The following is a 22,071-nucleotide window of genomic DNA, read 5'->3' as shown; positions in this document are numbered from 1 at the left end:
GGCTCATAAGGGGGTTGGTAGGGTGGATAAGGATTAGGGTCATATGGGGGTGTTTGGTGGTAGGGGGCTTGTGAGTAAGGTGGTTCAAAGTCATGTTGAGGGAATGGTTCATAGGCATGTGGTGGTGGTTGTTGACAATCACAATAAGGGTCACCACATCCATTAGATTGATATGCATTAGGATGAGAGTTATACCCATAAGAATTCGGAGGTTGTTGTTGCCAAGAAGGTTGATCAATCCCTTGAGGCTCCTCCCACCTTTGATTGTTCCATCCTTGATGCGTATTGTCATTATAGTTCCCATTTCCTACAACATAATTTGAGCCAAACTCATAGCCAAAGTGAGGATGAGAATTCATAATAGCAATTAAAAACAAAAGCTACAAAAATAAGCAACAAAGTCCTAAAGCTAACAAAAACTAACAAATAAGCAAAAGGCAAATATATTCACAATATTCACAATAGCCAACAATATAACACCATTGCAACTCCCCGGCAACGGCGCCATTTTGATGAACGAACTTTTGTGTGGTCTAGAATTCCACTAATAAATTCTCGTTGTAAAGTATAGTTTCTAAACCAAACAATAGTCCTTTCATGCAAAAATTTGGTTGTCACATGTACAAACCCCAAATAAAAATTAACCGGAGTTTTGGACTCCGGGTCGTCTCACGAGGAATTGCAATGAAGTGTATGCTTATTGGCTATGAAGGGGTAAGGAGGTTTTTTTATTGATAAGAGGGCAAGAAATTAAATGACAAGAAAAGTAAATTAAGCAAGTAATTAAAGAGGACAAGTAAATAAGAGAAAGCAAATAATAAAGAGAGAGACATTCATGGCAAGGGTTGAGAACATAGGCTTTCTATCCTAGTCATGCAATGATTAATTCATCTTATCTAGTCAACTCCAACAAATGAAAGAAGGTATCATGTCATCTTCACATAGGGAGAAAGTCAAACAAGACTAATTAATCATGTCACAAATATAAACAAGAATTTATCTTATTACGTCATCTCCAACATTGGAAGAAGATATAGGTTATCTTCTATGAGAGAAAGTCTAACAAGACTAGCTAATCTCAATCCAAAAGTCCTAATCAACTTACCAATTAAATTAGCAAAAGATTAGCGTCAATGAAAACAATATTAGCTAACAACTCTAGATCACCAACATAAGTTGGGTTTTCATGACTCAAGATCACCTAATTACTCTTTCCAAACCAAGAATGCTCAAAATCTACTCTAACATCCTTACAAGTATTTTGTCAAACACTTGGAAGGCATACATGGAAAGCATAGTAAAATGTGCAAGAATAGTAAAATCTACCAACTACAAATTGCAAGGAAACAAGATCAACAACTCAATTCAACAATAAAGAAACATCAAACATTAAATTGCATTAAAAGAAAATCAAATCCAACAAGAGCATCCATGAACATAAAAGAGAAATTAACATTACAAATCATGAGAATGAAAGAGTAGAAGTAAGAAATCATAAAAGAAACAAGATGAAAACATGTAATTAAATCTAGATCTAAGATGAAAATTAACCTAACCTAATTCTAGAGAGAAGAGGGAGCTTCTCTCTCTAGAAACTAACCTACATGATGCTAATGCTACAAACAATTTCTTCCTCCTTGCCCAAGCTTGAATTCTGCATGAAATAGCATTAGAAATGAGTTGGGTTGGGCCCAAACTGCTTCAGAAATCGCTGGGGACGATTTCACTTTAGTGGGCCACGAGCAGCATCAGCTCGCACGCATACATGGTGCGTGCGCGCCCCTATACGTGAAGCAACATATGGCAAATTTTATATCATTTTGAAGCCCTGGATGTTAGCTTTCCAACGCAACTAAAACCGCCTCATTTGGACCTCTGTAGCTCAAGTTATGGTCGTTTGAGTGCGAAGAGGTCAGGCTTGACAGCTTTACGGTTCCTTCATTTCTTCATAAGTTCTCCCACTTTGCATGCTTTTCTCCTCACTTCTTCCATCCAATACTTGCCTTATGAACCTAAAATTACTCAACAAACATATCAAGGCATCGAATGGAATTAAAGTGAATTAAAATCACCAATTTTAGGGCCTAAAAAGCATATTTTCACATTTAAGCACAAATCAAGGGAGAATTGCAAAACTATGCTATTTCATTGAATAAATGTGAGAAAAGTTGATAAAACCACCCAAATTAAACACAAAATAAACCACAAAATTGGAGTTTATCAAAGACTCATTTAATTTGTGTTGATAATTCAAATATATACCTATTAAATGACGTTTAATTTATTTAAGAATAGAAATGATAAAATAAATTAAAGTTTGTAGACAAAATAATCGAATTAAAGTAGTGAAAAATATAAGTACATCTCCAATAAATACTATGAAAACCATCTTAAATCAACTTGTTAGCCACAAGGTTTGCATAATTTGCATAATTTTATTCCTTTTTAGTTATTAAGTGACATATTGCACTCTGCATCCAATGCACTCGTCTTTTATATTGTATGCAGAGGCTCAAATGCATGCTGCATGAGTGTGTATAAACAACATGGTTTTAAAAACTGGACCGGACCAGTCAGTCGGATCGGTTCAACTGGAAACCGACAATGAAAATGACCCGATCTGGTGTCTAAAACCGTAAATCTGAAAATCGTTTGAAAACTGCTGGACCGGCCGAGAATTGGTTGGTTGGACCAGACCAAAAACCGGCCGGTTCTTTAATTTAAAAAAAAAAGGAACCCTCCCCACCCCACCCCCAACGCGTGACATGCTGACACGCTCCCTCCTTCCCTAAACCCACCCCCTCCTTCAAAGCCATTCTCTGAAGAAACAAACCCCAAACTTTCCCTAGCTTCTTCTGCCCAGTTTTGCCGCCGCCGTCGTGGTTGTCGGCGCCTCTGTGACTTCCTCCTTCCCCCTGTCCCAAACCCACAACTTATGCTCCATCTCCCTTTCGTTCCTAACCGTGGTTCTTCTCAACCCCTGTTCGTACTTCGCTCTTTTCTTCCCCGCTCGGTGTCCATTCTCCATCGTCTTCATCCTGTGCGCCGTCATCTTGTCGCCCATGTTCCCGATTCTAGGATTTTCCCCGTTCCTGATTCGATTTGGGAACCCGAGGCGCTAGGGTTTCTGCGCCCTGCTAGATTCGATTCTTTCTTTCTCCTCCTCCAAGAATTCAAGATGTTTTGGCGCTTGGCTGGCTTGTCTACTGCGTCTCCTGTGAGTTCCGTACTCTCTCATTTCATATACTACTTTGATTTTGGTGCGTTGTTCTGTAAGCTGCTTGGGTGCACTGATTTGTTGGTTGTTTTAATTTGTGTGGTATTTGATCGAATTTGATTTTCCATACGGAGGGTTCTTGCAATTAATTTACTATGCGATTGATTTGATTTAGTTTTTGGATGATTGATTGCAGAATCTAATGTTGTTGCTTGTTGCTATTGCTATTGCTATTGCTATTGTGAGAATCAGAGTGATCAGAGCTTTGCCATGATGGAAGTATTAATCAAGAAGCAGTTGCTGATAACGATGTATCTGTGAGTAATAATTCGCCTGCCAAGAAGCTCTTTGTAATTTCAGTTATGTTTTTAACTTTGTAATTCCTGTTTTGTAATTTTTGGTTGTTGATTACTGGTTGTTGTTTTATAATTTCTATAATTGCTAATGCTAATGTTCTTCTTTTGTCAGTGTTTTGTAATTACTGTTTTATAATTTAGTGTCACCCTTTTAGTATGATTATTGGTTAATGTTCTGTAATAGCTAATTATTGAGTTCAAATATGGTGTTGTTGGTGGTTAATTTAGTCTCACCCTTTAAATGTTTGTTGCTGAATGCTGCTTTTTTAACATTCCATACATGTTGGATACACTCAAATATATAGCCAGAGACTATGCCTATTTGTGTATTATAGGGTTATATTATAATGTTGTGTATGTGGCTTTCCATGGATGAGAAGACGAATAACTTTGTGTTTGATGTGAATTTGTAGGGCTACAAGGATGTGAAGGACATGGAGTGGGTTAAAAACAAATTTTCAGTGAAATCATCAGTAGGAAAAGAAGATCTCTAAAGGTAGTTGATAATAGGAACATGTTTTTCATCTTTGAGTTGTACAATTAAAATATATAGTTCTTGTTAATTGTTTGTATCCAAAGTGTTTGGCATACAACAATACTCGTTAATTGCTCGGGAAGCCATCTGAATCAGGGTTATAATTTTGAGTTTGTATTTTGATAAGATCATATAGATTTGGTTAATGATATTTTATGTAGTGTTCTAAAATTTAAAGATATTTTAAAATTTATATTAAACTATAATTATATTTTAAGATGTTTATTTATAATTTATTTATTATTTTATTTTAAAACGGTTTTTTTAATTGAACCACTGATTAGACCGATTAGACCAATAAACCAATAAATCAATGACTAGAACGATTTAATGACCGGTCTGATTCTCAGAACCTCCATAAACAATCAAATTTATACCCAATAATGCTAAATGATCTTTGTTTGTACTAATATGGTCTTGACTCTTTCATATTTCTTAGGTTTGAACAATATTATATCACCAATAAAATTTATTATTTTTTATTAATGTTTGACTAATAAAAATATTTTTTATATTAAATTTTAAATCATAAATTTTCTATTTTAAATTTTAATAATATATAAATAAAATATTGATTTAAAGTATTAATTAATATTGATAAAAAATGCTAGTCCTTTATATTTCTCTTTTGTAAAATATAATTTATACCTTTCATCTTGCTTATATTTAATTAAAAGCACTGTATATTTCTTTCTTAAATATGTAGATGTTGAATGTAATAATAGGCAACCGAGTGGAATTAAATTCAAATATGGAATAGATCGACAATGTGTATTGTGAACGCTGCTTTCATTGCTGACGTTTAGTTCAATGGATACCACTACATGAGTACTTATTTGAAGGGGGAAAAAGAATACACAAATATTGAATTCTCTTGTTTCTATCCGGTTTACACCAACTATGTACACAAGAAAATCTTACTAAAACTAAACAATTTTCTCATACAACATAATGCAAAACCAAATAATCTTTTTTGTGTCTGACTGTATTGTAGCTAATATTGATTCGAGAAGAAACCATCATAACCTAATCTTTAATTTTCCTATGTAAAGAACATTCTCTATTTCTCTCATATAGGTATTGGATCACATGCACACAAATTGGGTATGTTTTCTAAGTGTTAGAAGAAACGAAGGGAAAAGGATAAGATGAAGAATTGAACCAAGAGAAAGAAATGGAGGGAATGAGATCAGTGCTTTACCGACTTGACCAATTTCTTGGTACTACACTGTTTGAGTTTGTACTTGTTTTTCTTCCCCGAAAACTTAAGCTTCCCATCACCACCTATTGGTAGATTAGTAGCCAGGTTTAACCCATGAAACTTGCTCTTGATTCCCCATGTCTTGTAGTGAAACCTCGTCCTTAAAGCCACCTTTAACTCACTGGTGGCATTTTTTATTGCATTGGAGAGCAAAGTTTTCAGTAGTTCAGATTTAGCGTGGACAGTGCCAGATTCCACGCGCTTGCTACTAGTCCCTTGATGAAATGATTTTAAGGTTGTCTCTGCCACCTTGTCTTGACGCTGCCCATACAAGAAAAGGAAAGTTGAGTCATCATAGTAGATGTTAGAGTCCTTGTTTTGGTTCTCGAATTCAAGAGAGTAAAAGATGGTCCCGTTTTGATCGGAGGGCTGGTCTATGGTTACGAAGGTGACGCTGCATGTTGGCTCTTTGGGTCGTAAGGCTAGCCACAGGCACAGTGCAAGTAGGCCTAAGAAGCCTATGAATTCTGCCAGCCATAAGTAGAAACTCTTGTACTCGGTGTCACACATCTCTGATATTTGCAACTCATCAGAATTCTGTTGCTTACCATTGTTGTATTTAAGAGACGCATGACCTGGGAATCTGTTTCAAGTTGGTTTCTGTTACCAAAGCATTACATTAAGAGAAGGGGGTAAAGTAAAGAATATGCGTTTCTTAGGTTTAAGGATAACCCATACTCAATGCAATGCGGGCATAATCACAACTCTGAGTGATCTTCAAATATTAAACATCCCATCTCTTGTTCTTACATGTTTCCTCTCCATTTTGTGTGAGAAGGCAAAATTTATTTGATACTCTTTGTCAAGTTATACAATTTATGGTTAAAGACAAACAAAAAATTAATAAGAATAAATGAAGAAAGTAGAAAAATTTAAAACTTTACAATTCAATGGTTGAAAAGTCAAAGAAGGCAGCAGTAAATGTAAAGTAGTATTTGTTTTCATTTGGTTCAATAAGCAAGTTGTGCTTATACCTTACAACTTGTCCAATATATGAACCAAGGGCATCATGCACCGCCATGAGAAAAAGTTCGTGTACGTGTATATCACATATAATTCAAATTGATTATCATTAAAGTACAAGTATTCTTTGTAAAGCCGCCAAACACTCAATATAAATTGAAGAGTGCTCATAAGCAATTGTATACCATGTTTTGTAACGTTCGAGTAAATGAAAATTAAGAGAGAAAATAATAAAATTTTTTATATGTTATAATTTTTTTATATGAGTATTATTTTTAATAATGTATAAGAGAATATTATAAATTTTTTTATATATTTTAAAATTATAATTTTATCACTTTATTATATTATTTTTATTATTATCTAAATTTTTATTTAAATTTATTTATCGTCCTTAAATTTTAGTTATGTTATCCTGCTCTATTAATTCTAGTACCTAACATTTTGGACCTGTGTGCCACTTCTCCTTTCCCTATAGTGTAAACCTTTTTATACGAAAAAACTTCATTTGAGTTATATTTTATCTAAGATAGTATATGTTAATATTTTTTTTAGGGTAACTTTTACAATGCGTAACTAACCCTGTTTTGGTTCTAAAAGCGAGCACGATGGCCACCTTGATTAACACTATAAAGATCCTCACAATCATCGATACCAAAAGTATAAAAAAGAAGCCAGAAATTTAAATACAATTGCTTTTATATAAAGTTGATAATTAAAAATTATTAGATGATAATTTAGTTAAACATCTCAAATTATTTAAACGATTTTCAGTTGTTAGTTTCCTATAAAAACAGTTGCATATAATTTTTTTTTTTTTAAAAATGATAAAATTTTGTACATTCTTAAGATAATACCTTAGCCGAAGTTGAATCTTACTCATTTAATTTAAACTTAAAATTTAATAAAATAAAAAAATAAGGGTTTAATATCATTAAATCCATAGTATTTTATCATGTGTAAGTTTTTTGAAAGAATCTCATATGATATTGATTCCCTTAATCGGTTATGACTTATGACAAAAATTCATGTTATTAGATTTTTAATGTGAAATCTTCGGCAATTATGGTAAAGTTTAGGTAAATAATTAACCAACTAATTTTAAATAACTGTAATTAATAATTATTATTTATATTTTAAAAAAATAAAATTTAAATAATCACTAATTAATAATAATTAATTAATATAAAGTATAATTTAAAAATATTTATTGATTTGTTATTAGCTAGATTTATGTTGGTTATTAGCAGGATTGGGCAATTATATTATATACCTTTAACATTGGTGAACTAAAGAAAACTAATCAAATTATTACGATGAAGTTCTACCAAAAAAGTAAATTACCACATTATATTGTTAGAAAAATGAAAAATAGATTAGATATGCTTATTGAAAAGTGAAAACAAGATCAGATACATAGCAATGTACAGAAACGAATCTGTTACGCAAGTTATAATAGTAACAAACAAAATGTATAATTTAAAGATAAAGTTCCTCAAGTGTAATCATTACAGACCTCATGTCTTTTCTTATTATTTTTGAAGCTCCCAGCACGTTATGAAAAAGACAAATAAATACATGATGCCACGAAGTTCAATAATCATTATTATGGTACAGTGTAGAGTCTAGACCTTATAAGAGATGAACATATATGTTGGACAAAGAGACGATAATGAAATCAAGCTAAGGAATAATGGAATTTTGTTTAGACTACACTGATCACTTTAATTGCTGACCTTTGTCTTTGTGTATCAAAACATTACTCTATCGATCAATTTTAGTTTGCTTTTGATACTAATTATTATTATTATTATCGCAAAATCATCTCCCGAAGCGGACTTCATTCTTTAGGAGTTATAGAAAAAAAAAAAGGCATTTACGTATAGTAGTGGCCGGCAACTTAGGAATCAGATGAGAATGAATATGATGTCACTTTTCTGGGTGGAACTTGAACTGTGTCATATTGAATTCTTTGGTGAACTTGCATAAATAAAAAGCTTACATAACATAAAGGATTAGAATACTTTTTCTTGTGATAAACTGCCCTGCAAAATTAAAGCTAACACTTAACTATGTCTTGGACTAGCAAGGGATTATCAACTAAATTTGCCCTTGTCTTCCACCAAATTCTTATAGTTCATATCAAAATTATAAGAGAATTGGCCAGCATTTAGTAAATTTTAAATAATAATGATTAAATCCTAAAATTTAAACAAGAGATATATTTATACACAAATATATTATAATTAATTTTAGTAGTTGATTTTGACGTACACATAGTATTTTGTCAAAATATAATATCTAACTCGCTAATTACTTCTCAATACATCATAATATTAGGTGAACATATTATTTTTGTAATCAAGTTTAACCAAATTTTTACTTCTTCTTCTTATGCGTCTTTTTTTTCTTCTTAAATTGATTTTTGCTGTGACCAATATATAAACTATGTAACTAATTTAGTTGAATTTTGTTGCCCGAATAATTTGGTCATATAACATTACTAATCTAAATATCCCCAATAATTTTTTAAAAATATTTGAGAAACAATAAAATAATATAAAATAACTCAAAATTATTTTCTTTTGCATTAAAATTTTTTATTTTATATTTCTTATTTATTGTTAATGTAAATTCTGTTAAATTAGTAAATAATTAGTCAATAAATTAGATTTTGATAAAAAAATTAGAAATGTGAATATTATATTAAATTAGGATAGAGATCGTCAAAACGAGAATTTTGACACTAATTTCAAAGAATTCGGCCCAAGATTAAACTGAACGGGCCGAATCGATTGATCCGGCTAGCACTTAAATGAGCTAATTTACTCTCCCAATTCAGCGTACAGCAACGTTGAATACAGCAAGGAGAGGAGAAGGGTTCCGAACCCTCGTTCCAAATTCAAATCACCGTATCTCTTCCGTTCGAGTTCCGGTCGCTGTACTGTTTGCGATCACGCGACCACCGCGTCGACTTCTACGATTTTATCGGAATAATTTCATAGGTAAGCCATTTAATTACTCTCAGCCACTCCTTTCCCTAATTTTCAAAAATCATATAGAGGTGTTGAATTTTTTTGCTTTTTGATGTTTTAGGATCCAATTAGCTTGAGGAAAACGTTTACTTTTGCTTATACGAAGTTTGAGTAAGGTGAGGATACTATAATTCTATCTAAATATTCTGAATTTGTGCTTTGGATATTAAATTGGGTGTATATGTGTTATGAATGTGTATTAGGTTGTGAATAAATAATTGGAGCTTGAAATTGTGGATATTGGAACTTGGAGGAAGCTGTTTTATTGAACTTTTGGGGGCTGTGTTTATTTTGGTGAGTTGCCTTAGACAATACGTGGAAACTGGCCAAGGTATGGTTTAGATTTTTTGCATTTAATATATAATGTTCTGTGAAAACTTAAGCTAGATGACCATAGGATAGGTTAGAATGTATGTGCATATATTTATTGCTTAGTGTCTTGTTAAGAAGTATGTTTTAGTTTAATGCTCGATGGTTAATTGGTGATGCTTGATGACTAGTTGGTAATTTGATGAATTGTTGTTTAATGATTTGAGGATATAAGTATATAAGTTTAGGATTTGTAAGCTATGGTTTTGGTTGATGAATTTGGTTAGTGTATGAGTATTGTTGATTTGATGTATGATTCTTGTGGTGATTGTTGTGGTGATGAGGGAGAGGGCATATTGAGTTGATAATTGCAGGTTTGGTGATGAATGGGATGGAACTTTTGAATGAAAATGAGGTTTGGGAAGTTTTGCAAAATTTTGGTTTTGGATCGAACTTTGGCGAGCTATAACTTGGCCTCTGGACTCCCAAATGGTTTCAAACTTGTTTTGATAAAAAATTAGGTTCGTGAAGTTTATGCCGTTTGAAGAACGAATGAAAAATACTTTGAATCGAAAAAGTTATGGGCATCGAAAGTTTTGGTTTGGAATATGTCAATTCTGTAGCTTTTCACTTAATCAGATTTTTGGAAAACGTACGTCCACGCGTACGCGTGGCCCATGCGTACGCGTAGCCCATGCGTATGTGTAGCATGGAATTTTTGAATGTGCGTACGCGAGTAGCCCTATGCGTACGCATAATGGACCAGCATGCATGTCCACGCATACGCATGGTCCACGCGTACGCGTGACATGAAGTATTCACCTATGCGTATGCATGATAAGGGGATGCACGCGCGAGATGCCTTTTTACACTCCCACGCGTATGCGTGAGCCACGCGTACGCATGGGCCCTATTTTAGCAAATATGATTTTTTGAGTTTTAAACCCTATTTCAAACTTCTAAACCTCTATTTTTATTCTTTTAGTCATAAATAATAGTATTAAACCTGATAATCAAATGGAGTTAGGAAAGGAGGATAACTTGGAGGTGAAGTAAAGCTGAAAAAGTGATGAATTGAATATGAAATGCTATGAATGATTATGTATGATATTTGGCTTAAATAATCAAATGATCTAAGATACGAGATTCCCTGGGTAAAGTACCGTGGCTTGCCACCACGTGTACCAAGTCGAAAACTCGATACTCTGTTGACCCTACGACGTAAGGGTGATTGGACACTTATAAATTCCCAGGAATGTTACCCCCATTGAGCAATATTGATTATTTGAGAAAAAGCTATGCATAAACTCTTGGGGATGCACGTCGAGGGACAGTCCAAGGGTTTAACAAACCGGACTTGTCAGATTGGCTTGATAATCGATAGATGAGACTCATCAGCCATAGGATAGGCATGCATCATGTGCATATTACTTGGAATATTTGTTTGTGCATTAACTGGGTGTGCCTAAGTGTACTTGCCATGTTAAATGTATATTTGTTACCTGCAGTACTTGTAACCTTCTTGTGCTTGCTTTTATCTGCTTATTTGTCTGTGATATGTTGATGGAGATGGAGGTATGGAGGAAAGGCAGTGGGACTTAGGTTTAAGATTAAGTTAAGTTAGGATTAGATACTCTTAGAAAACCACCTTTTATGGTTTCTGATTAATACTTTAAGCTTTACAATCTGAGTGTCGGCGTTTTAGGATTGCCTCTGGCATTCCCAGGACCTTATATCTTATATGTGTGGCACCTTTACCATGCTGAGAACCTCTAGTTCTCACCCCCATACTATGCTGTTGTTTTTCAGATGCAGGTCGAGAGGCACCTCGTTAAGCGTCTGGATTTCTGAAGCGAAGTCGTTGTCGGGTTACTTCTATTGTATGGTTATGTATATATATTTACTTAGCTTTCTCTCCGCATGACTTGTTCCTTTTGACCCTCTTAGAGGCTTATGAAGAGGCAAGATTTTGTTTATGTAAATTTGGATTTTGGATATGTATATATATGTGTAAATATTTTCCGGCCACTCTTTTGACTTCGCGAGCTGAGTTAGGAGCTTGTTATTTTGTATCTTTGACCCTCTATTCTTACTTTTATTATTTTATACGTGATAGCTATAATTTTCTTAATACGCAAGTTAATTCGTTTTCTGAGCATTGCGTTTTTATTTCGAACTTTTTATTTCACCTATTCTTTAAGACTCCTAGTTTATTATATTCTTTTTGATATTATTTGTACACATTTTATTTTAGAAGTCATAATACCACACCACCTCTGTTTTACAGCTTAAGCGTAAGGCTCCGTGTGGTACGGTATTATAGTTAAATAAATAAATAATTTTATATATAATAAATATATAATTATAAATATTAAATATATAAATTATAAATATTAAATTAAATAAAATAATTTTGCTTTATTATCTCCCTAAAAGGATTACCGTAATTTTCTATCTCTCTGGAACCTCTTTGAAGCCAATAATTATAATACCAACACCACTTTGAAGTATTATATTTGATATAAAAAAATTTTAATTATTATATTAATTCTTATAATTTTATAAAATTTGTAATTAGGTTTTTATATATTTTTTAATTAAATCTCTATAATATTTTTAATTTTATAATTAAATTTTTTTTGTATCAAAAAATATTAAAATTAATAAAATATTTTTTAAAAAATATGTGGTCAAAGATTCAATTAAATTTTTAATTATATATACTTTTAATTTATAAAAAAATATTTGGTTAATTTTAATTTTTTTATACTGAAAAATCTTATTATAAAATTAAAAATAATATAAAAATTTAATTAAAAAATATAAAAATTTAATTATAAATTTAATAAAATTATATCAATTCAAAAATTAATTAAACCTTAAAAAAAATATTGGATAGGCGTCAGGGCATGAAAACGCCGTGGAGACTTTAACCGAATGACAAGTGATGGAGATACGCGATTTAAATAACGGAAAATCCAATATTTTATAATAGTATCTAAAATGACTAGAAATGTGCATAAAGAAGGTTTTTCTCACTACACGAGTAAGAAGTTACTAGCCGCCTACTCCGCACAACATAGGGATTAGCACGCTTTCGGGAAGAACATAGAATAGTAGAGGATCCAGCATGCGGAACACGGCATCTGCCCTATCATCCTGCCTTCTTATAAGTTTTCGATGGAATGGCGCGAAATCCATCATTGGCAAAACAATTGGAAGAAGGCACTACCTATAATTGTTACTTTTGCGTAAGTCTCAACTCTCAAGTACCAACGGTAATTGTGGATTATGTACGCACTTCCAAAACACAAATTTTACTAAGATATTCTTGATATATATATTCAATCTAATTTTATGGGGCTTAAATTATATCAGTCTGATTGTTTTTATAAGGAAAAAATTTCACTCCAAAATATTTATTATAAATTAAAATAAAATTATTTATCTATAAAATATATAAAGAAAATTTTTTATTTTGAGTAGTGTGCAATTTTTCTTTTCTATATATTAAGAATATTATAAAATATATTTTTATATTTGAGATATTTAAATTCAAGACTAAAAATACTTCTCAGCTTGATATATTTGTTATTAACTTATTATTATATATTAAATTAAAAAATGGATAGATTAATATTTATAAAAAGATAAACTGATAATTGATAAAGTAACGACTAACGAGTGGTAAATGTGCAAGCAGCAATGCAGCATTGAAATAACAAAACGAAATGTACCTAAACAAGAGTTGACAATTTTTTTTTCAAAATTTATGTGCAATTTTCTTTACTTAAAATTGTTAAACACTGACAATTATACCCCTCACTTTTATACCACTAATTATACCTCCGAATTTTGTAAACGCTAACAATAATGCCCCTCACTTTTATTATCGACAAAAATATCGTTAGATAATTTAAAAATGTGCACCAAATGCCCGTTCGGCAAGTGATGCCTTCTCCGTTGACGGAAGTGTGTGATGTGGCAAACGGAAAAACTTGTGTGGCAAATGGAAAGCTTACCTGGACCCGTTCCCAAATTCCCTAATTCAATAACCATAATTCCTAATTAATAACCTAATTTCAACTAATGTATTAAGAAATTAAAAGATTTTAACACTGTGAAAGAGGGTCAAAAAGAGTAAAACACTTAACACTGGAGTCATAGTAGCCTCTCCATCTTCTCCTCTTCAAGTCATCGTCGAAGACCATTGTCAGCCCATCGTCACCGCAACGCTGGTTTGGAGGGACATTGTCGCATATTGGTGGTTGTTCCTCTGACAAGGTACGCGTAATATCTCTGCCTCTTTGCCATTAGGAACTTTGTCTTCGTTCATGTTTTTGTGGCTATATGATCTTTGATGGAAAAAAATGGCAACTAAATATGTGACAATTTGGATTTTGGGCATTCAAATTTTGTCACTTGATGCATGCGTTGTTTGCTGTATTGCATTGGTTTAGGGTTTAGTCAGGGTAATTTTTTCTATTTTGGATGAACAATTTTAGTAGTTGATTGGTGCTGTATTAGTATTAAAATGTGTATTTTTTCTGCTTGAAATTTCAGATGTCAGCACTCATAACATTTATGATGCACCACATGGGTAGGTTAGAAAGCAATCAAAAGGGTGGAATGCAATATTCTGGGGGTACTGTTAGCAACATTGACAGAAAATGTGTGGATACTTGTAATTTATTTCTGGTAGAAGGGTTGTTTCTCGATTTAGGTTACACAGGGTTTAAGGACGTTCATTGGTTGGAGCCCGGTTTTGACTTATCAAATGGTTTAAGGCCGCTTAAGAGGGATGCTGATGTTATTAGTATGTGTGATGCTGCGATGAAAAATGGTAATAGGGTTCACTTGTATTTTGAGCATCCCGTTCTAGAAAATCCTGAGTACGTAGATGAAGTCGAGGTATCTGTAGATGAGGTAGAAATTGTAGAGGTAGACGATGAGGATGTATGTCGTGATGAAGAAAGGCAAGGAGAAGTGGCTCAAGACAAGGGTAATGTTGAGACTACTAATGTACTACCAACTGAGGCACCCCAAGTTGAAGGAGATCAAACTGTTGGATATGAAACCAATGAGGATGTCGGTAGATATGGTAGAAAGAGAATTAGAAAGAAGCATGCAAGGCCACCACCATCGGGTACCATCAAAGTAGTAGGGGAAACACCAACTGAAGAAGTTCGAGGAGTAGCAGAATTCGCGCAGAATGTGTCAAATAAAGATGTGAATCCGCATGTTGAACCTGCAGTCGAAGATAAATTCATTTAGAAAATTATGCAATTTAGGTTTCATAAGAATACTAAACTGCGATGTTGTTAACAACGAATTATTTTATTTTATGTTATTGTAGAAGAGAATCATAATGAGGAGGAAGATGATAATTTAAGACAATCAGGAAGAAGGAAGAGACACTCAAGGCCACAACCATCAGGTCAGAGAATTATTCCTCCCAGTGACAATGATGCCCCAATAGTGGTTGTGCCTGTACATGAGGGTAATGCTGATGGAGTTGATAAGGGTGGGGAAAATGAGTTCCAGTACAACTGTACAAGTCTGAGGATCTTCACAGTTTAGCTGAATCAGATGATGAAAACGGGGTTCTGGTATTTCCACAACACAATCCTCAAGCACGCTTCGGCCAAGTTAGACTCGAGCTGGGCATGGAGTTTGCAACGATGCAAGAGTTCAAGGATGCTGTTAAGAAGTTTAACATCCAAATGGGGAGGAAAGTGTTCTTTTTAAAGGTGGAGCCTCTAAGATGCAGAGTTATTTGTAATAATCAGGACTGTCCGTGGGAGGTGTACTATTCAAGGAGAAATTTCCCACCAAATTTTCAAATCAAGACGCTAGTTGATGAGCACACATGTCCAAGGAGTAACAAATCTAGATCGGTAACATGTAAATGTGTGGCTGGAGAATTAGTTAACTAGCTTAGAATTTCTCCTAATTTGATACAAAGGGAGGCAGAAGAGTGGTTCAAGGTAGAATATGACAAAGTGTAGGTGAGCGAATGATGTATAGGACAATGGATATGGCAAAGGATATCATTGAGGGGACGGAGAAGGAACAGTATGGTAAGCTACGCAATTATTTATCGGAGCTACTTAAAGCTAATCCTGGTTCTACATGTACTATGAGTACACATCCACAGCCAGAGGGTTTTCCTAAGTTCAGAAGTTTATATATATGCTTAAAGGCATGTAAGAGAGGATTTAGATATGGTTGTAGGCCTTTTATTTGCCTTGATGGAACCTTTCTTAAGGGGTATTTTGGGGGTCAACTACTCACAGCTATAGGACAAGACGCGAATAATCATCTATTTCCTATAGCATATGCTGTGGTTGATGCTGAACCAAAGGAAAATTGGAAATGGTTCTTGAATTTACTTCATGAAGATATCGGTGATTACAAAGAATTTGGGTGGAACTTCATGAGTGACAAGCAAAAGGTAATTTATACATCTTGTCTAATTAGGTAATTTGTATTCATGCACATATGTTGTACTAATGAATATTGGGTTTTTGCCATGTGGTTTAGGGACTGGTTTTAGCACTCCAAGAAGTCATGCCAAAAGTTTCACATAGATTTTATGTGATGCACATGTGGCAGAACTTCAACAAGAGATGGAAGCATAAAGAGTTAAGAGGAGCTCTGTGGCAGTGTGCTCAGGCAATGACAGATTTGGAATTCAAGAATGCAATGACATATGTCAAGCGGATCAATGTAGGAGCTTGGGAGTACCTGTCAAGTTATGAACAATCATCATGGTCGAAATCAGGATTTTCTGAATGGCCTAAAGTGGATAATGTTACCAACAACAATACTGAATCATTTAATGCAACAATAGTGGGCATGAGAGGAAAAAGTATCCTAACAATGCTAGAAGAGATGAGGTTCTACATTATGAGGGTTACGGCATAGTACAAAGACGCTTTATCATCATACACAGAAAAGCTGGCACCTATTCAGATAAGTAGGCTGAAAAAAGAGAAAAAAGAGGGTAATTACTGGGAGGCCCAGTGGGTTGGGGACGATGAGCATAACTTATTTGAGGTGAGGAGACATGGACACAGGGTTACTGTTAACACTCTAGAAAGAACATGTACCTGCAGAAAGTGGCAACTGACTAGATTGCCCTGTTGTCATGGAGTGGCTGCTATCCAAAGGAAGAATCACCGGCCTGAGGACTATGTGCATCACTGGTTGTGCATGGAGCACTACAACAGGGCATATCAGTTCCACATTAATTCTGTACCCAGTAAAGAGTATTGGGGTGACTGTGAAGGTTATCCTTGTCTACCTCCTCCATACAAAAGACCAATTGGAAGACCTACAAAAAAGAGAGCACGCCATGAATTTGAGCGTCAGGGTAATTGCCAATACAAAATGCCACAAAAGTATGGTCAAACTACTTGTAAGTGGTGCAAAAAGGTAAACACCTCACTTGATAGTAACCCATTGGTTTTGTACTCGAAATCAGTGTCTACATGACTTGTTAATTTGTATTCTAAATATGTGCTAACCTATTGTATATGCTGCAGCAAAGACACAATGCAAGGACATGTGAAGAGAAGAAAAAAATTCTTAGCGGAGATACTAGTCAAGCAGCCGAAACTGCATCAAGAGCAGCAAATGAACAAGAAGATGCTGCTGATATATCAGATAGAGAGCAAGAAATGTACTATGAGGAGACTCTTGAGGCAGCTGATGAACAACAAGTTACACAAGGGCACCCTCAATCTCAAACTAATAATGAGGTTAGCTTCAATGTTAACACCTTTGTACTTGTTTTTTCTGCAACATACACAGACTTTTGGAATTTATGTGTTAAATTTGTAGCAAGCCCAAGGGTTGGAATCAGACCCCGCAGCAGCATCTGCTTCAACCACCACTATCAACAAGTTAGCTCCACCAAAGGTTGCTGGTGTTGTAGCTGCTGCTCTAAGACTTCTGAGGAGGGGTGCATCTAGTGCTAGGTCAAAGATCCCCATTATGAAACCACCATCCACTATTGCACTAGCACATGATCCAATTAGGCCACCACAGGTCAAGCCCAGTGTGGCTGCAGCTCCCACTCCAAGGGCTACCTCAGTGAGGCCCAATGTACCTTTTAGACCACCACAGGTCAGGCCCAATGTGGTTGGAAGGCCCAATATTCATGTGAAGCCCAATACTTCAGTCCAAGTGCATGTGCCAAATTCTAGCTCCAGTGCTCCCTCATTGGTTTCTCACCAAACAATGAGTGCATTGGTGCATGAAATCACAATCACACTTTTGCAATTCCGCACAACTAACCAGCAAGTGCACTGGGTCGTCCAAGTAATACCTTACGCGAGTAAGGGTCGATCCCACGGAGATTGTCAGCTTGAAGCAAGCTATGGTTATCTTGTAACTCTTAGTCAAGATATCAATAATTCTCAAATTTAATTGTAAAAAGTAAAAGAACATGAAATAAATACTTGTTTTGCAGTAATGGAGAACAGGTTGAGGTTTTGGAGATACTTTGTCTTTTGAATCTCTGCTTTCCTACTGCCTTCTTCTTCATGCACGCAAGGCTCCTTCCATGGCAAGCTTTATGTTGGGCATCACCATTGTCAATGGCTACTTCCCGTCCTCTCAGTGAAAGTGTTTCAAATGCACTGTCACCGCACGACTAATCATCTGTCGGTTCTCGATCATGTCGGAATAGGATCCATTGATCCTTTTGCGTCTGTCACTACGCCCAACACTCGCGAGTTTAAAGCTCGTCACAGTCATCCCTTCCCAGATCCTACTCAGAATACCACAGACAAGGTTTGGACGTTTCAGATCTCAGGAATGGCCGCCAATAATTCTAGCTTATACCACGAAGACTCTGATCTGAATCATGAGGCTAAGATATATTCATTCAATCTAAGATAGAACGGAGGTGGTTGTCAGAAATGCGTTCATAGGTGAGAATGATGATGAGTGTCACGGATCATCACATTCATCAGGTTGAAGTGCGAATGAATATCTTAGAATAGAAGCAAGCGTGATAGAATGGAAAACGGTAGTAATTGCATTAATTCAAGAAGAACAGCAGAGCTCCTCACCCCCAACAATGGGGTTTAGAGACTCATGCCGTAGAAGATACAATATGAAACGTGTAGAATGTCGTGAGGTACAAGATGAATTACTAAAAGTAGTTTTTATAGTAAAACTAGTGACCTAGGGTTACAGAAAATGAGTAAGCTAGGGTGTTTAGTATAAAAATCCACTTCCGGGGCCCACTTGGTGTGTGATTGGGCTGAGCATTGAAGCTTTCATGTGTAGAGACTTTTCTTGGAGTTAAACGCCAGTTTTTGTGCCAGTTTGGGCGTTTAACTCCAGCTTTTATGCCAGTTCTGGCGTTAAACACCAAAATTCTTAAGCTGACTTAGAACGCCAGTTTGGGCCATCAAATATTGGGCAAAGTATGGACTATTATATATTTCTGGAAAGTCCAGGATGTCTACTTTCCAACGCAATTAAGAGCGCACCAATTGGGTTTCTATAGCTCCAGAAAATCTACTTCGAGTGCAGGGAGGTCAGAATCCAACAGCATCTGCAGTCCTTTTTCAGCCTCTGAATCAGATTTTTGCTCAGGTCCCTCAATTTGAGCCAAAAAATACCTGAAATCACAGAAAAACACACAAACTCATAGTAAAGTCCAGAAAAGTGAATTTTAAATAAAAACTGATAAAAATATAATAAAAACTAACTAAAATTTATTGAAAACATACTAAAAATAATACCAAAAAGCGTATAAATTATTCGCTCATCACAACACCAAACTTAAATTGTTGCTTGTCCCCAAGCAACTGAAAATCAAATAGGATAAAAAGAAGAGAATATATAATGAATTTCTAAAATATCTATGAAGATCAGTCTTAATTAGATGAGCGGGGATATTAGCTTTTTGCTTCTGAACAGTTTTGGCATCTCACTTTTTCCTTTGAAGTTCAGAATGATTGGCATCTATAGGAACTCAGAATTCAGATAGTGTTATTGATTCTCCTAGTTAAGTGTGTTGATTCTTGAACACAGCTACTTTATGAGTCTTGGCCGTGACCCAAAGCATTTTGTTTTTCAGTATTACCACCGGATACATAAATGCCACAGACACATAACTGGGTGAACCTTTTCAGATTGTGACTTAGCTTTGCTAGAGTCCCCAATTAGAGGTGTCCAGAGCTCTTAAGCACACTCTTTTTTTTGCTTTGGACCACGACTTTAACCGCTCAGTCTCAAGTTTTCACTTGACACCTTCACGCCACAAGCACATGGTTAGGGACAGCTTGGTTTAGCCGCTTAGGCCAGGATTTTATTCCTGAGGGCCCTCCTATCCACTGATGCTCAAAGCATTGGATCCTTTTTATTACCCTTGCCTTTTGGTTTAAAGGGCTATTGGCTTCTTCTGCTTGCTTTTTCTTTCTTTTTCTTCTCCTTTTTTTTTTCACATATCATCCTCTCTTCTTTTTTTTTTCTATTCACTGTTTTTTCTTGCTTCAAGAATCAATTTTTTTTATTTTTCAAATTATCAATAACACTTCTCCTTTTCCATCATTCTTTCAAGAGCCAACAATTTTAATATTCATAAACAACAAATTCAAACATATGCACTGTTCAAGCATTCATTCAAAAAACAAGAGTATTGCCACCACATCAAAATAATTAAACTGTTTTAAAATTTGAAATTCATGTACTTCTTTTTCTTTTTCAATTAAAAACACTTTTTATTTAAGAAAGGTGATGGATTCATAGGACATTCATAGCTTTAAGACATAAACTTTAAATTTTATTAATCATGGAATGACAATAAGACTCAAAAATAAATATAAGAGCAAACTAATAATAATAGAAGACAGAAAAGTAAAAAAAAAAAACAGAAAAATAAATGACTCTTAAAATAGACTCTTAATAATAAAGGTTATCACAGAGTTAGGACTCAACAACCTTGATTTTGAGAAGTGGATGCTCCCTCAATCTGTGGGGTGCTTGGTCCTTCAAGGGAGAGCTTCTGGCGCTTCAGCTCCTGTAGCTCACGCCCCTGCTTCTCCTGTTCTTTCAGCAGTTTGCAGAGCATGCAGTTTTGATTCTGCTGTTCTTCCTTAAGTTGTTCCATGGCTTCTTGCAGCTTGGTAACAGATGCTTCTAGGCGGGTCCAGTAGTCAATTTCAGGAATTTCTGGGAGGAACTCCTGCGCCCTCCTTTTTATGGAGTTGTCTTGCACTTGTCCTTCCATTGACTTCTTGGTGATTGGGTGTTCGATTGGGATGAATTCATCTATTCCCATCCTCACCCCAGCATCTTTACATAGCAGAGAAATTAAGCTTGGGTAGGCCAGTTTGGCTTCAGTGGAGTTCTTGTTTGCAATTGTGTAAATCTCACAAGAAATCAGATGATGAATCTCCACTTCTTTTCCAAGCATAATACAATGAATCATCACTGCTCTTTTGACAGTGACCTCAGAGCGGTTGCTAGTGGGCAATATAGAACGCCCAATGAAGTCCAACCAGCCTCTTGCAACTAGTTTGAGATCTCCCCTCTTGAGTTGGTTTGGGACACCTTTTGAATTGGTTATCCACTTAGTTCCAGGGAGGCATATGTCCTCTAGAACTTGATCCAACCCCTTATCTACTCTCACCATTCTCCTATTAAAGGATTCTGGATCATCTTGTAGTTGAGACAATTTGAAGACCTCTCTTATTTTGTCCAGATGGAAGTAAATAAGCCTCCCTCTGACCATGGTTCGGTAGGTATGAAAGGAGGTTCCAGTTATTCTCTGCTTATCTGTTAGCCACAGATTTGAGTAGAATTCCTGAACCATGTTTCTTCCAACCTTTGTTTCAGGATTAGCTAGAATTTCCCATCCTCTGTTTCGAATTTGCTCTTGGATCTTCGGATATTCATCTTCTTTCATATTGAATTTAACTTCCGGGATCACTGACCTCAGACCCATTATTTTGTGGTAATGGTCTGCATGTTCTTTGGTTAGGAACCTCTCTTGATTCCAAAGACTCTTTGGAGTATTCTCTTTCTTGCCTCTTGATTTGGTTTGCTTTCCCTTAGGTGCCATGATCTTGATGAGTCTTAGCTCAGTGATCACGGAAAAACACACCAAACTTAGAGGTTTGCTTGCCCTCAAGCAAAAGAAAGGAAAGGGGAGAGAGAGGGGAAGAGGCAAATTCGAATGGTGGAGAGGAAGGGATGGCCGAATGTGTATTTATAAGAGGAGGGGAGGGATTTCGAAAATTTTGAAAGAGATATGCATAGAGATATGATTGATGGAAGAAAATAAAACCATGATATGAAAAAGATGAGATTTTCGATTGAAAAAGATATAAAGGGATTAAATCTGATAATTTGGTCATGCATATAAGAAATAA

At 35.1% G+C, this 22,071-nt stretch overlaps 2 protein-coding genes across 3 annotated transcripts; one reads left to right on the top strand and one right to left on the bottom strand.

The window, feature by feature from the left end:
- The first annotated feature begins 2,817 nt into the window (after positions 1-2,817).
- On the top strand, positions 2,818-4,309 carry LOC140179479 (uncharacterized). Of its 2 annotated transcripts, none has more exons than XR_011872956.1 (3): positions 2,818-3,217; positions 3,414-3,534; positions 3,987-4,309. XR_011872956.1 is itself a non-coding variant. In XM_072218381.1 (3 exons), exons 1-3 carry the CDS (start codon positions 2,936-2,938, stop codon positions 4,000-4,002), a joined length of 363 nt encoding a protein of 120 aa, XP_072074482.1. In that variant the 5' UTR covers positions 2,818-2,935; the 3' UTR covers positions 4,003-4,309. The 2 variants fall into 2 exon arrangements, 1 of the variants encoding a protein (XP_072074482.1); XM_072218381.1 differs by having other exon boundaries at positions 3,470-3,534.
- Positions 4,310-5,297: 988 nt separating this feature from the next.
- LOC112746927 (protein NDR1) lies at positions 5,298-6,390 on the bottom strand. Its single transcript, XM_025795036.3, has 2 exons — positions 6,344-6,390; positions 5,298-5,952 (listed from the first exon to the last, which is right to left on the bottom strand). The coding sequence occupies exons 1-2, from the start codon at positions 6,388-6,390 to the stop codon at positions 5,298-5,300; spliced, it is 702 nt and encodes a 233-aa protein (XP_025650821.2).
- Positions 6,391-22,071: the final 15,681 nt, after the last annotated feature.

This window comes from Arachis hypogaea, chromosome 15 (genome assembly GCF_003086295.3).
Source record: "Arachis hypogaea cultivar Tifrunner chromosome 15, arahy.Tifrunner.gnm2.J5K5, whole genome shotgun sequence".
Classification (NCBI taxonomy): domain Eukaryota; kingdom Viridiplantae; phylum Streptophyta; class Magnoliopsida; order Fabales; family Fabaceae; genus Arachis; species Arachis hypogaea.
Note: the sequence above shows the minus strand (reverse complement) of the source record. Positions and strands in the feature narration are given on the sequence as shown.

Bases quoted from the DNA above. Each gene is read 5' to 3' on its own strand.
- LOC140179479 (XM_072218381.1), top strand. From the start codon at position 2,936: ATGCTCCATCTCCCTTTCGTTCCTAACCGTGGTTCTTCTCAACCCCTG. The intron at 3,218-3,469 runs GTGAGTTCCGTA...TGTGAGAATCAG, and splicing joins GCTTGTCTACTGCGTCTCCT to AGTGATCAGAGCTTTGCCAT.
- LOC112746927 (XM_025795036.3), bottom strand. From the start codon at position 6,390: ATGGCGGTGCATGATGCCCTTGGTTCATATATTGGACAAGTTGTAAG. The intron at 5,953-6,343 runs GTATAAGCACAA...AACTTGAAACAG, and splicing joins TATATTGGACAAGTTGTAAG to ATTCCCAGGTCATGCGTCTC.